This window comes from Ambystoma mexicanum, chromosome 2p (assembly GCF_040938575.1).
Source record: "Ambystoma mexicanum isolate Mex_15411 chromosome 2p, UKY_AmexF1_1, whole genome shotgun sequence".
In the NCBI taxonomy this organism is placed as follows: Eukaryota; Metazoa; Chordata; class Amphibia; order Caudata; family Ambystomatidae; genus Ambystoma; species Ambystoma mexicanum.
This window is the reverse complement of record NC_090923.1, coordinates 77,120,087-77,136,320: the sequence shown is the minus strand read 5'-3', so window position 1 is coordinate 77,136,320 and position 16,234 is coordinate 77,120,087. Positions and strand designations below refer to the sequence as shown.

The following is a 16,234-nucleotide window of genomic DNA, read 5'->3' as shown; positions in this document are numbered from 1 at the left end:
AGGCTCTGTCGCATCCCTCGGGTCGGGGGTAGGTTAGGGGAGGTGGCACGGAGGGGGGAGAGAGGGAGGTGATGGGTGGCAAGGAGGTGGAGGGTGAACTTTCCTCTTTTTGGTCGGTGGTTCCCCAGTCGGTACCAGTGCCGCAAGAGGGTCCGCAGGTGCAACAGGCATCCTCGTCTGGATCTCCGAGACCAGAGTATGCAAAACAGAGAATGGCCGCCTAGAGATCTCAAGGTGGCCGCTGAGACGGCTGTGGCGACGGAGGCGGCAATGAAACCGGTGACTGAGGTGCAGGCTGGTCGCCCAGGCCCACACCGCCCTGCTGTTCGTCACCCTCATCATCGCCCTCGTCGGAATCCTTGCCGTAGTGCCCGTTCTCGATGCACCTCTCCTCCTGATGGTCTGGAGGCAGGTAAGCTCCTCCTCTGAGGAGCTATCAGTGCCCTGGAGTACTAGCAGCCCCCCCCTTTCTCTGCAACCAGAGGGGACCATTTCAGGGAAATGACTGACATCTTCTCCAGTGTCTTGTCTATGGGCTGAAAAGAGGACTCCCTCCTGGCAGGCAGGGATACTCTCACCTTCGGGGCAGCATCCTGTGGGTCCGCCATGGCGGTTTTTGAGAGTGACGCCACCACCCCTTTAAGGAAGGCTGGGCCTTCGTCGGGTGTACCTGGGCATTCACGGTCTTGGTTGAACCCGCATCCTTCTCCATAGGGGAAGGGTCAGAGCCCCGCTCCCCCTTGGCCTTCTCTGATGGGCCGGTCTTGGGCTTCTCCTTGAGCTTGCCCGGATGGTCCGATTTCCTCTTTGACTAAGATCCTGAGCGTTGGCTGGTGATCAAAGCCGCCGGAGACTCTGTACTCGCCCTGGCCGCTGAGGAGCTTGTCGCAACGGCACTCCCAGTGACAGTGGACCCGTGGTACTTGGCCTTTTGTTGGGACCCTGTGGGAGGAGCATCCTCAAAGGTCTTAGAAGACGGCTCAGTTCTCTTGGTAGCAGTGAGGCATGCTGCTGGGACCCACCCAGAGCAGGGGCCTTGGCCTGCAGCCACTCCTTGAACCGCTTATGCCGATCCTTCAGCGTGTGGGGTACCATCTCCTGACAAAACGCACAGTCCTCCTCCGTGCGTTGGGCACAGGAAGTAGAGGCACTTGGAATGCTTGTCTGAGAAGACATTCCGCAAGCCACAGTCGCAACAAATCTTGAAAAGGTGAGCTGAATCCTCCTCTTCCAACATGTTCACACGGCGTAGGTCTTGAAGAAACATCTGGAATCCTTCACAAAGAAACTTGATGAAATTCACCCTTGAGGGGCACGGAAGAATCCCCATTTAGCAGAAGGAAGATCAATGGAGCGCGAAGCTTGATTGACGGAAAAATAGAGTAGACTCTTTCAAGAAGCACAAAACGCAGTAAAAGCTTGCGAGCTATAGCATGAGGACTCACAACACTTGAAAATGCAGTAAAAAGCTGAAGATGGCTGCCAGAGGAGGGCAGAGGGCAGTAATTGGCTGGGGGCAGTATGACCCAGAGTTCAGTGATCGTTTATTAGGAGAAAGACAGTTCAGAAATTAAATTGATTTTTTCTTTACCAAGGATTTCCAGCCTGACGACAGGGAACATTCATGAGCATGTGAATCCATGCCAGACCCCATGCTGGAGAAAGAGTGAGTTAGGGTTAGGACTTTATGCCAAGGGCACTCTATGGAGACATGGGGATAAAGAAACAAGTATGTAGACTTACCTCCCAGGCTCTAGATGTTCTAAATTCCACTTCTGTAGGATCCAGACTTAGTTCTCAGTTTTTCATTCTGTTCTTGTTCCCACTGCAAGGCTTGTTTAGACTTGTTTGGCCATGGTGCGCAGGACTAGATTCCGGATAGCTTCCAGTTGATGACCCAAACAAAGACAAAGGACAACTTCTGCAGGAGAGACAGCCACAGGACAACTCAGGGACATAAGGAAGACTCAATCCAATGAAAGTCACCCCAGTCAAGAAGCCAGGGCAATCATACAGCAGCGAACAAGGAAGCACAGCTCCCCTTTCAGTGAAATGGCGACACTGCAGGGGACTTGTGGCACTAGCTGGAGATCTATAAAGTCCCAAGGCTCTGTTCGGAATTACAGCTGCAGTGAGTTAAGCTCACTACACCGGTTGATCCTGGGACACCGACCAAGGCTTACAAGGCACGTATCCTCATGTAGGGGTCAGGAACTGTTGATCTCACTGGTCCAGGGATTGAAGTACCAACAAGGGTCTTATTGACATCAGACAGAGGAGCAGGGCTTTGTCGGACCAATCAATGAAGTCGATGCCTGTCAGTTACAGGGGTTGGCCTCGATTCATCAGCAGGCTGCTCGTCATCGTAGAAGTGTTGGCTCCAAAGTTGATCTGCTGAACAGTTACAGGAGTCACCAATCAAGGTTCACCCTGAGAGCAGGTCAAGTCATCCAATGGTAAATAGTGCAACATTCTAACAGCCCAGGATTGTCCAATCATGGAAAACCATTGTCATCAAATCTGCCCAGCAACATACTTTCAGGCACCAGAGGTTGTGGTTTGGGACTAGACAGTCCCAGCACCTCCCTCTTGCTCTCAGACACACAAAGCCCCTTTGCCTGCAAAAGCAGCAGCTTTCCCAATAAAATAAGACATTTCCAGACTCGAGAAGGTGGGAAGAAGCCAATCAACAATATGGTCAAAGAACAAGCAGGACATCTCATTGATAGCCATTTTAGGGTGCTAGACATTTTTTAGTTGCCATTTGGGTAAATTCACAAGTACACAAATAAAAGCACAGTAAAAATGACAGCTGCCACTGCTCGTCGTAGGCACATTGTCAAAGTAACCAAAAAGCGATTATATGAAAATGTGTAAGGATACATGTTTCTTAACTGCACTTCACTATTAGGAGCTGTGTGCAATTGTAAAAATGCAAGCATTCCTAAAGAGACAGTTTCTCAATACTGACAGTCTTAGGGAATAGTCAGTTTCCCCATAAGAATGTGCAAAAAAGCAAGGTAAGTAAAGCAGAAAGTTTTACTGACAACCACAAGTCAGGACAGGGTTTGAAACAAGCAAAACAAGTGTGTCCCATAGGAATCTATGGAGGGAAAGGAGTAAAAAGAAAATCATTCGTAACGCAACCCATTGTAGCCCTCAACCACTCCTATAGCCCTTTGAGATTAAGCCTTGGCCGTCTGCTACCTTACCTTGGCTGGGTTTGTCTAGTCTTCAGTGTGTGCCTGTTCACCATAATCGGGTAATCACCCAAAATCGCCCCCAAGGGTCCGTTTTGGTAAACCATCTTAACATTACCTCTGTCCTGTACTAATGTCCAAGAAGTCTTATGATTTACTTTCGGTTAATAAAACTCTTAACTTATTTTGCTATTAGTTGTATGTTCCCTCAGCCATGTGATACCCTATAATAAACAGTTTATTTTTTTCTATATTACTGTGTAGTGCATTCCCGTGACGTGTCTCTTGTTGACTAACAACCTATTCAGCTGCCTTCCTTCATCCCTTCTGTGACGAATGAAGGCTCAGACAAAGTTACCAATAAAGAGAGATTGAGTCTATCTTTTGGATTTGACCCAGAGTACTCCCTGGGATAGATGTGTCCATACCTCTATCAAAGGGTTGTAGAAAAATCTCTCTAAATTATAAACAATGCTCCAGTTTCAGATTTACATGGGAACACCATTCTTTAACAGGGTAAACATTAATACTTATACAGTTTAAAATAGGGCACAACAAAAGCAAATACTGAGTATTGGAACACGGCTGTACCTACCTTTACAGGTTTTTTGTGAGGTTCTTTTGCAAAAAAGAAAACAGTTAGGACTTTCTGCTTCTGTGGCAATGGTACTGGCAGGTACAGGAAAGGATCAAACGTTATTGAAACCTAAAATCAGAAACAGCAATCACCACAACAAAGCAGATGAGATTGTCTTACATTGGTGCCAACTAGCGTGCATTACCAGTATTCACCTCAAAAAAACGTATAATGACAAATAATCCACAGAACAACGATATACAGACATTGCATGAATCACGCTGAGTTCACAAATCGGCTAGGTTGATGCCTTTCTCAATAACAATTGAGTTTTGCTTTTGACATACAAATGGCACATCCTTTCAGAAAACAAACATTTCCAATCCCCGCTCCAAACTCCATGAGGCTATTTAAGTGTGAATTATGAATAATGTTCCAAAGTTGACAAAAGGTCTTAATATAGGGGCAGATTAAATTAAGTGGTCTAAATAACTACAGGTGTAAAGTTACTCAAATTTGTTTTGCAATTTTAACCTCAAAGGAAACGTACATAATGCACGTTTTATAATACCCTTTATTGGACTAACTGGAAATGTTATGAAATGATGGAACAACGTATTAGCATTCAAAGTACAATAAGACTACAGTAATGTTCTTACTTATGCACTAGTAATTCCTCCAGCAGATTCCTCATTTTAGAAATATCATCCAGGTGCAAGTCTGTCTTCTGAAAAATTTTAAACACCAAAAGGAGCACCGTTCTGAATCATCAGTATTCATGACTCAGGAAGGGATTTCATGAGTGGTATACACATAGAAGGCAGCACTAGATGAGCTGTGTGCACGCACTTTTCTCAGCTTTAAGATGCTAAGAAATGCCAGAACTGCAAGAGGACACAGGCATTCCGAAGTATGAGGAGTTAGTTGGAAGGGCAATAAGCAATGAGTGAAAGATCAAAGCCATCAGAAGAAGCATTGCTGAAAGCAAAAAAATTGTTCTCTAATGGATTGCTTCCTCATAAATGTTCTTCATTTTTAGGGGAGTTTTCCTAAAGTCCTTCTGGTAGTAAGACTAAGCTATCCCAGTGGTTTGTAGATCCCCAAACTCTCAGTATCACTCTGAACTAGCTCAGGACCTTGGTAAAGTGACAGAGCAGTCAAGCCCATCTTAAGAGGAAGATGTGATCTGTAGGCAAGTACACTGAATCTTAGCTAGACAGGCACAACAGAGAAGCCTTTACACTTATATAAAAAGTATATATTTATTATATTTACATCAGAACCACTTTAAATACTTCAGACGTTTATTCTAGAACAATTACGAATACTTGACAATATCACTTCAAAAGAGCACTTTCACTTTTGTGTTTGTTCGCAGTTACATTCGTAGCAACGTTGGAAAGGGAAAAGACAGTTATCGTGTTATTGGTTATTGCGCACTTGCGTTGTCAATGGTTTATACAGTACTACATTTACTCTGCAAACACATATTGTAAAGTCACTTTGTTAGGCAAGATTATATGCACTACCCTGTGGGGGACTGCACCATCCTTGTCCTCTTGTTAATAGTTAACACAACATTTGGTATAAGCATGTACTACACACGTTGGTAGGGTGACTGAGTAGCCAGGCTTATCTCAAGAGGGGTCAATGTAAGGTTGTAACAGAGTTTTACAGTGACAAGTATTCAAATAAACACACAAGGTTTCTTGATTAAACAATTATTTAACTGTCAGTTGAATAAGCCTTCTTTAGGAAGGAGCAACTATTTAACACTTTAAAATATACTTCAGAAATACACACTCAGTTTCCTTTGGGATGACACTGTCATGCATGCTGAACGTGGTCCTACCTCCTACGCTCGTAGAACAGCTAGACCGTTCTATTCCAAATGGCGGTTGTTCGACACGTTGCCGGGAAAACAACGTTTGCACTTTTCACGTCGCTAACTCACGTGTATTCTGCTTCGTCACGTGAACTACGGCATTACGTATTTAAGCAGCGTGGACACTTCACTCGCTGCTTCTGATCGAATCATTTGGCGTTGTGTAGCTGAACCTCAGGTCTGCATCCTTGCAGGTTCCTACCGCTACCCCTTTGGCCTTCTAAAGCGTGTTTTCCGCCACACGCTGATTCCTGGAGCTGTTTGGTTGCGTGTAAATCCACACGTTGTCTTCAAACGCGGCCGGCCTGGGCTGCGTGAATCCTGTTCGCGTGTAAATCCACACGCGCACGCTATCTTCAAACGCGGCTGGCCTGGGCTGCGTAAATCCTGTTCGCGTGTAAATCCACACGCGCACGCTATCTTCAAGCGCTGTTGGCCTGAACTGCGTGAATCCTGTTCGCGTGTAAATCCACACGCGCACGCTATCTTCAAACGCGGCTGGCCTGGGCTGCGTGAATCCTGTTCGCGTGTAAATCCACACGCGCACGCTATCTTCAAACGCGGCTGGCCTGGACTGCGTGAATCCTGTTCGCGTGTAAATCCACACGCGCACGCTATCTTCAAACACGGCTAGCCTGGGCTGCGTGAATCCTGTTCGCGTGTAAATCCACACGCGCACGCTATCTTCAAGGGCTGCTGGCCTGGACTGCGTGAATCCTGTTCGCGTGTAATTCCACACGCGCACGCTATCTTCAAACGTGGCTGGCCTGGGCTGCGTGAATCCTGTTCGCGTGTAAATCCACACGCGCACGCTATCTTCAAACGCGGCTGGCCTGGGCTGCGTGAATCCTGTTCGCGTGTAAATCCACACGCGCACGCTATCTTCAAGCGCTGCTGGCCTGGACGGCGTGAATCCTGCTCGCGTGTAAATCCACACGCACACGCTATCTTCAAGCGCTGCTGGCCTGGACTGCGTGAATCCTGCTCGCGTGTAAATCCACACGCGCACGCTATCTTCAAGTACGGCTGGCCTGGTCTGCGTGAATCCTGCTCGCGTGTAAATCCACACGCATATGTTGTCTGCAAGCGCTGCTGGCCTGGACTGCCTGAATCCTAATCGCGTGTAAATCCACACGCACACGCTCTTTTCTTCGCGGCTGTCCAGAACCGCGTGTACTTTGTTTTTACCTTAAAAGGAGCGCTATTTCCAACTCCTGCACCTGTGTTATTAACAGGGGGATTGATTCATTTCTATACTTTACACTACGTGGGAAGGAAACTTTTCAAGGATAATTGGAAGGTGACAGCGAGCAGTACTTTGGACGCTATCCTGTGGTGCATCAACCCGGTATCTAGCGTGAGCCTCGTTCCGTTCGGGATAAGTCTCCCTTACTAATCTTCCCTTCCTTGTCGTTTGTTCTACCTTGGATTCCGCAAGAGACTCTGCTGGATTCATCTGCCCTAGACTCAAGGTCAGTGTATGCATTCATGACATTTCCTATTCCATCATACCCAGGTTGGGGCAGTTATTCATGATACTTTATTTTGTTCTAGGCTGACTTCTTATACCTTACCCACGCCCTTTCCAGTGATCCATCGCTGTGCCTGTTTTACCAGTCAGAGAGTTGTATCATTTGGAAGGTCTTAACTTGACTTCACAACTATCAAAACGCGTGAACAGGGATCCGGAAGACCCTACCACCTGTATCCTTTTAAGTACCGTATCCTTTTCAGTTAATACTTTGGTGCTTTCTGACAGACACCCAGACCCTTCCTACACACTGAGATGACGGACTTAAATAACTAGGACACTGTGGACATTAATACATCAATGGTACATTTAGAGCAATACCAGAGTTTGGTGTCAAAGGAAAAGGTTTAGGGAATAAAACAATGGTTAACAAATATTCTTAAGCAGATAAGTACTTTTGAACCCCCCAATGCAAAGTAAATTAACCCTTTCCCAGCTACATAAGGTCTAGAATGTGTGACTCTTTGGAGGGTTAGTTAAAGCACACAGTAAGAGGTTAGAAAAGTCTTTCGGGAGTCATGACAGCCAAAGTCAATTGAGCAAATGCCTAGGGGTCCTGAAGCACTTTTTGAAGGTAAGTAAAAAGTCTTGTACAATGTTTTAGAAATCTTTGTAGACAATGAAATCACTGTTGGGCCACACGCTGTGAGGCTTGTGAGGGGCAAAGCTGCAAGCAACTCTGCAATGGCAACCAAGACAAGTCTCAAATGAGAGCTAGCAAGGCTACACAACAAGAGGTAAGTACCCCTTAGGTTTACAGTACCTTAGGTCTGAAGAAAATGGATACAGAGTCATAAGCTACCCCTCTATAAGGCACACAGGAGGTACAATCAGACTACAGAAGGTCAGGTAAAATTATAAACTAACCAGTAGATCACATGGCGGAACAAAGAAAATAGTACAGATAAAACAAAATGTATTCATAATGAGATTTCATATAAAAAGTCCAAAAGGACTAAACCATTGGTCTTACACAGAGTCAAAAGGCAAACAGTTCTGTAACTTGTGTGGTTAGTAACAGCAAGGGTGAAAATGCATGTACTGTTAGTACATTAACAGTATGCAACTACTGTCGACACAGAAAGTAGGTGTTTCTGGTTCGGAGATAGTTTAAACATCAAAATCACGATGTGACACAGGTTCTACGATGGTCCGACCTGTCATCGGGACAATGAAAAGCGTGGTTAATATGAAAGCCTGTTGCAGCAGATTACTCTGTTCATCAAAAAGGTTTAAAGGATAAAATAATGTAAAATGTGCTCAAGAACCTTAAAAGTAAGGTTAAGGGAAGTTCTGTAGGAGAGGACCTACCTAAGATACTAAAGGGTGTGTTGAGATAGAGTTTATTTCAATGCTGTCTTGCGTACAGAGATGAGAAGCAGCCTTTTTGATAGGAGCTTTTAAGTTAACTATAAAACAAAAATCTATAATTCGGCTTAGTTTTAGGTTGAGGGATCAAAAAATGAGCAAAGTACTATTCACAAGGATGGTGTACTTGATTACACCGGACCAGGGGCACTCTGTGAAGAGATGACTGTGCGTAGTGCAGAATCATCACGATGATTTCATGCGCTTTGGTTGTTTTCCAAGTATTGTGGTGCAGTCACAGGCAACAAATTGTAGGACTCAGACGTTCGAAATAAATGAAGTAAAACTATACTGGTTAAGTGTTGAGTAGAATGTACTTATAAGACAAAAATAGGCAAAGTACTATTCACAAGGATGCCTGATTTAATAGGACCGGGACGCTCTGTGAAGAGGGTCGTAGCAATGATTTGGCGCTTTGGTTGTTTTCCAAACGCTGTGGTCGAGTCACAGGCAACGAATTGGAGTGCTCAGTCGTTCTAAACAGATAAAGTAGAACTGTGCTAATAAGTGTTGAATGGAAAAGTCCAATGGTGAGAGAAATGATGCCAAAATGCATTGCAACATGCTGGTATTAAAGGCAAATGTGGACGGTGTATATGTGATAGGTTATTCATTATGCAATTGCGTAAAGATCCCATGAAGGTAAATGAAGAAAAGCTGCGCCATGAGACGGCAGACAGTGATAGTTACACAAATTTGTTGCAGTACACCGGGCCATGGTCAACGTTTAGAATGTAAGGTGGTAGGTCTACACGTCTGCACTGTATTTAAGAAATCAGTAGACTACGTAATATACGTGGTATGTGACCCAGAATGGAATTGCCTCAGTCACGTATGGGTAAAATTAGAATGCCAGTCGAGGCGAGCATACTGTGATCGTAGCAAACTTAGCAGCGAGCTGTTGGGAGCGGTGATCTATGAGGTTGTTGATCGGGAGAATCACTTTATGTGCTTGAAAGGACAGACTAAGTATACCGAGTGAGTGAATTAAAAGAGCAGAAGTGGTTTGTACATTTCTCATCAGGAAGTACGTGGACCCTTAGCTATGCGCATTGGCTAAGGTTTGATGCAAAGAGGAACTGTGGCATTCCAAAGTCCAATTCACTAGTAATTCAAAACATGCATATAGGTGGAAGTTAGCGATCTAAACACCGTTCTTTTTAAAATTGACAGGACAGTGGCATAATCGGATTAGCTGTGTAGAGCAGGGACTGGAGGTAGGTATAACAGATCAACACAGTACGAGTAGTTCCTCTTTGCATCAAACCTCAGCCAATGCGCATAGATAAGGGTCCACGTTCTTCCTGATGAGAAATGTACAAACCACGTCTGCCATTTTAATTTGCCCACAGCCCTGGATGGCATTTCCCCTGCAGGTTTGTTATAGTAGCATCTGCTATGCATTAGCTGCTCCATTAAAAAAAGAAGACACCAACTGTACATACACAGCACTTCGGGTGTTGCTCTGTTCTTTTGCCAAAAAAGTTGAGTTTCAACTATAAATGAGCATATTTGCCACTACGCATGCGCGCCTCTCAAGCCACTGATTCCCTCTGGTGAACACCTCATTGGACGCCTGATAAGCGCCTTTCAGGCTCTTAAAACGTTCAGTTTTGCACGTTTAAATAGCTTTTTCCCCCGTGAATATTCACTCACTGGGTCTACTTAGTATGTCCTTTCAAGCACATAAAGTCATTCTCCCGATCAACAAACTCATAGTTCACAGCTCCCAAAGACTCGTTGCTCAGTTACCTGATACACTTAGTGCTACGATCACAGTGTGCTCGCCTCGACTGGCATTCTAATTTTACCCATATGTGACTGAGGCAATTCCATTCTGGGTCACATTCCACGTATATTATGTGGTCTACTGATGTCTTAAATACAGTCCAGACGTGTAGACCTACCACCTTACACTCTAAACGTTGCCCATGGCCCGGTGTACTGCAACCAATTTGTGTAACTATCACTGTCTGCCATCAAATGGTGCAGCTTTTCTTGATTTACCTTCATGGGATCTTGACGCAATTGCATAATGAATAACCTATCACATATACAATGTCCACATTTGCCTTTAATGCCAGCATGTTGCAATGCATTTTGGCATCATTTCTCTCGCCATTAGACCTTTCCATTCAACACTTATCAGCACAGTTCTACTTTATCTATTTAGAGCGTCAAAGCACTCCAATTCGTTGCCTGTGACTAGACCTCAGCATTTGGAAAACAACCAAAGCACCAAATCACTGCTACGACCCTCTTCACAGAGCGTCCCAGGTCCTCTTAAATCAGGTACGCCATCCTTGTGAATAGTACTTTGCCAATTTTTGTCTCGGCAGTATGTTCCACTCGACACTTACCAGCATAGTTTTAATTCATTTATTTAGGACGTCAGAGTCCTACAATTTGTTGCCTGTGACTCCACTGCAATACTTGGAAAACAACCAAAGTGCATTAATCATAGCAACAACTCTGCATTACGTAGTCATCTCTTCACAGAGCGCCCCTGGTACTGTGTAATAAGGTATGCCATCCTTGTGAATAGAACTTTGCTCATTTTTTGACATCTCAACCTAAAACAAAGCCTAATTATATCTTTTTGTTTTATAGTTACCTTGAAGCCCCTATGAAAAAGGCTGCTTCTCGCCTGTCCGCAATATAGCATCGAAATAAACTCTCTCAACACGCCCTTTAATATCTTCGGTAGGTCCTCTGCTACAGAACGTCCCTTAGCCTTACTTTTAAAGGTTCTTGATCACATTTGAAATAATTTTTTTCCTCTAAACCTTTTAGATGAACAGAGTAATCTGCTGCAACAGGCTTTCACATTAACAATGCTTTTCATTGTCCTGACGACAATTCAGAACATTGTAGAACCTGTGTCACATTGCGATTTTGATGTTTAAACTATCTCTGAACCAGAAACGCCTACTTGCTGTGTTGACAGTAGTTACGTACTGTTAATGTGCTAACAGTATATGTATTTTCACCCTTGCTGTTACTAACCACACAATTTACAGAACTGTTTGCTTTTTGACTCTGTAAAACCAATGGTTTAGTCCCTTTGGACTTTTTATATGAAATCTCATTATGAATAAATGTTTTATCTGTACTATTTTCCTTGTCCAGCCATGTTATCTACTAGTTTATAATTTTACCTAACCTTCTGTAGTCTGTACCTCCTCCGCGCCTTAGAGAGGCATAGCTTTTGACTATGTACCTTAATTTCCTGTTACCTTTTCACCCTGTAGTCAGTCCCCCCCTACCTCAGAAACAAAAAAAAAATAAAAGTGTGTTTTCATCGCTCCCTCTCTCCTTTATTCTTATTTTCTGAAGAAATTGGGTCCAGCTTGCCTCTGTTCCAGTTGTAGTATGGCAGAACCTTTTGTTCCTGGTTTGAGGAGGCTCAGGCTCGGTCAGTCCTGCTTCATGGGAGTCTGGAGGATCTTCCTGGAGCTCGGGTAAAACTTAAAGATGGCACACTATTCTGGGGTTCCTCTCTCTGGCAATAGGTTCCGGCAGCAGCAATGGAAGTACAGCCAGCTCCGAGAGGATGTCCAGATGAGTTAGTCTTGAGGACAATTGGTCCAACCAACCCAAGGGGAGAAGTCGTCCTTTAAAGGGCTTCTCGAGTCAAGGTGAATTCGGAGCTTCGGCACTGCAGCAGGGCTTCACTGGGGAAACCAATGGTCCTGGAGTTGCAGCAGGCATCTCTTCCAAGTTCTTCTTCAGATTCCTTCATACAGTGGTCGACTGCCTTACAAGCAAAAGGCCTCGCCTTTTATGCAGCTTTCTCCCATTCATTCGCAGCCTAGGTGTCACGCACACAGCAGGGCAGCCAGCCAATCGCCTTTGGGTGCATTCATGTAACCAAGGGGATTAAGCACAGGGAGTTTCAGGCACCTCCCTCACTTTCTGCCAGACACGCTAGAGCCAGAAGCAGGCTTCAGCAGTGAAACCTGCCAAAGACAAAACGAACAAAGGGACCAAACCTGGTTTGACGCGCAGAGTAAATCTCAAGAAGGACCTTTCCAACAAGAAATGGCGAAAAAAGAAGACAGGGCCATTTTGACAAAATGGGCACCCATGGGTGGTTTACTGCAGCTGCAATTGCAGCCGTGGTAGAAACACAATGGTAGGAAAAAGTAAACCACTGCCACCAGCCATTAATTGTAGAAAGGTTAACAAAAATGTTACATGAGAAACTAGACAAAGGGGATACTAAATAACCCCTCCAGCACCCTATTGTAAGATAGTGCGTGCTTGGTCTAGAAAGTTACAAATGTAAGTAGTCAATTTCACTTCACTGCTCATGGAAACAGTTTAATGAACAGAAGGTATTTCAACCTTTGGGAAAACTGAAAGATTTAAATGTGCCACTGCAATGAAGGTGCTCTGTGTCACAATGTAAAAGGATAAAGCCTATGGAGTTTGGCACACTCCAAAACCAAAAGAAACAGTGTTCAAATCAATAAAAAATACATGAGTGGGAAAAAGGTCTCACTCTCCAGGATAAAAAAGAAAAGTCCAAAAGACCAGCAAAAGAGCTGGGGGTCTCTAAGATATAAGTGAATTAGCACACTTAACGGGAGGAAAAGGGTTAGTGTGACAAAAGCTTAGTTCAAGGTTCTAGAGACAGTGTCTTCACCTAGTAAGTCCTTAAGCCCAAAAACGCAACCCTAGCTAAAAGGCCGTTCGGAGAGGGCTTGAAGTCTTGACAACCAGCGAATTATAGAGTTCCTGTAGCTTTCTTCCAGTTTCTAGTATTATTGAAGCAGCAAGTTAACTAACAAGGGAGACCTTAATTTGGACTGGATAAAGGGACACAAGCAGTGGCTTGGGTCTGAGATAAGAGGGGCTTAACCTGGACACCTCTTAGTGCACTCCAACGCTCTTGAGCGACTTCTTGGAAACAGGTAAGCAATACCTTTTACCCCACAGCACCTTAGGATTAGAAGAAAATGTTTGTGCTGGATGCTCCGCGATGACGCAGCTCTGTATACGACCTCCGGATTTCTCGGTCTCATGCCGGAAAGCAGGACATTGTGTGGGAACTCTCATCAGCAGTCTCGAGGAAGGACCTGTAGCACACCTTTCAGCAACTTCTTTAATCACTCTGTGGTTTTGGAACCCTTTCTGCAGCACCAACAAAAAACACATACCGCCCGGTCAATCGTCTTCGCTTCCTGCAATCTCACACTCTGGTGAGGGGGTCTGGGCGAATTTGATCAGATCTCTGGAGTGTCCTTACGGGTTCAGCAAAGATTTGGACTGATTTGGCCTTTCCATGATGATGCAACAGAAATGGGCAGGTGGTCTCCTGGTATTGGGTTGCGCAGCTCTGGACACTCCTAGGACCTTGGGAGATGGCTTGTTGCAAAGTTCGTCTTGGGACTGTTTCTTCCCAACAGCCAAAGGGAACGCGTCATTCTCTTCAGAGCTCCTCTGTCACACAGAAAACGGGATCAGGACAGCAGTGGTTGATTCACTGTGTTGCAAAAGGTCTCTGGACGTCTTCTTTGGTTACTTCAGTTTCCAGTGGTCGACTGCTTTTCACTCTAGAAGCCTCGCCTTTTATACAGTTCCAGCACACACTTCTCTGCACCTTAGATTTGTTAACACCCGCTTCGTGGTTTTGTAAGATCATCTCCTCAGAATATTTATCAATTGTGGTGTGCACCCTATGCTCCCCCCTTTTTTTCTGCAGTTGTAAAACACAGATGCCTAGAAGAGCAAGGGATCAGACAGACTCCATAGTACAAGTAAAGCACAAAGAATAGAGTTCCAAAAGACAGAGCCCACAAGAGTGAATGAGTGGAAAAAGGCTCCCTTCATTCAGGATTGAATGAAAACAGTCCAGAAAACCAGCAAAAAGTGCAGGGGGTCTTACTAGGAGAGGGGATGAAGCATAAGGAAGATGTTACTTTCCTGTAACTGTTGTTCTCCAGCATGGGTCCAGCATGGATTCATATGCTCATGAATATTCCCCTGCTGGGAATCCTCGGTAAAAGAAAAAACATTTTTGGTTTCTAAACTGTGTTTCTCCTATAAACCAATCACTGAGCTCTGGGTCATACTGCCCCCAGCCAATGACGGCCCTCTACCTAAACCCCTCCTCCGTCAGCCATCTTCAGATTCGGTAGCACGTAAAGTGGCAGTAGGACCAAGAGAAGAGCCGCAGAGGGGCAGGCGGGAGGGTGCGCATGTGAATCCATGACAGACCCATGCTGGAGAAGAACAGTTACAGGAACGTTTAGTGTATTTATTTAAATAGTGCACAAAGCCCAGAGGCATCAAGGTGCTTTAGCTTAAGAAAATGGTTACAGTAAGTGCATGGTTACAATAATTGCATGGCAGGCGTGCATTGGGCCTGGAAAGTACAAAATAATACATACTTAAGAAAGCTCACCTCTTGTTGCGGGGAACTACATCAGAGTATATGTAAGGGACATCATGAATACATTACATATAAGTGACATAGGTGCATACAGTGTATACTTGGGAAAGCTCACCTCTTGTTGCAGGCAACTACATCAAAGTACATACGAAGGACTTGTATGCAGGCAGGAAATAGCGTTAAGAGCGGTAAATTGCAAACATAGGAAGGCACAATCTTAGATTGAAAGGCCAGTATGTCAGAGTGCATGAGGACAGCAGTAATATGCTAATCTTAGACTGCAATTTAGCACAGTAAACATGCTGTTTAAGTTACTGTTGAGTCAAATAAGCTGTGCTAGTGAAGACATTCATACAAGCCGTGGCAATGGGAAAAGGGCTGGCAACACAATGTGATAGTTCCATTGTTGGCAGTGACTATAGCTCATGAGGATGGATGCAGAGTTAAGTGGATGGTGCACTAGTTGACCCAATATAGAGAAGGAACGTCCAGAGTGGCCAGTTCCGTCAGAGATGACAATGCGGTTGCTTTAAAAGTTGGGGGCTGATTTAAGCATGTGTATCGGAGCATAGAAGACCCACCAAAGAAAAACAGTACATTGAAGGGAAAGAGGAAGAAAAGTTCCAGAGTGGCGTAGCGGGCAGTGTTGTCTGAACGGATGGACATTGCTCTAAGATTTGGTAGTTGGATGAGGTGGAAATTAAGCAGGCAACTACAGAGTCACGTGCAAAGGCAGGCAGAGTGCTATATATGCTCAATGGTAAGTGGGAGGAGGGTGGTTAGAAGGCTTTCGCAGACAGTAGAGGTTAGGCATAAAAGAGTACACCTCTTACCTGAGGTAACAGCGGGTCGGCCAGAGGCACACGTAAGAACCGGAAAGCAGCTATTAGTACAGCAGGCAATTCCCAGGCTAAGACAAGGCAAAGACAGATGGCCTTAAAAGCGGGCCTTAATACCGGGCCCAGATTTGCCTCACGGCTCAGCCGGGCCTCGGTATTTGGTAGCACAGAGAGCCAATCAGCAGGCGGGATGTTGTGGGGTACCTCTCCAAGTAACAAGTTCCTTCTTCAGCATGGGGTTTGGCATGGATTCACATGGTCATGAATAGAGAATACATAGCAGTACACACACATGCACAACCACAGGAGTTGGCAAGGCTCAACAGAAGCAATCTCTTACCTCCTAACCAGGCTCATCTTCAAGTGAACAGGTTGTGCAGCACTGCTTGGCCGACTCTGGACTCCTCCCGGGAATCCCTGTTGATGCAGTAGAATCG

The 16,234-nt window shown here is 45.0% G+C and overlaps 1 protein-coding gene across 3 annotated transcripts in view; it reads right to left on the bottom strand.

Moving 5' to 3' along the window:
• USP19 (ubiquitin specific peptidase 19) overlaps positions 1 to 16,234 on the bottom strand; it is a 1,845,650-nt gene that overhangs the window by 990,847 nt on the left and 838,569 nt on the right. For all 3 annotated transcript variants that reach the window (XM_069643288.1, XM_069643289.1, XM_069643291.1), the window contains exon 15: positions 3,796 to 3,906. In XM_069643288.1, the coding sequence (XP_069499389.1) occupies positions 3,796 to 3,906 (111 nt within the window). The remainder of the gene's footprint in view (positions 1 to 3,795; positions 3,907 to 16,234) is intronic.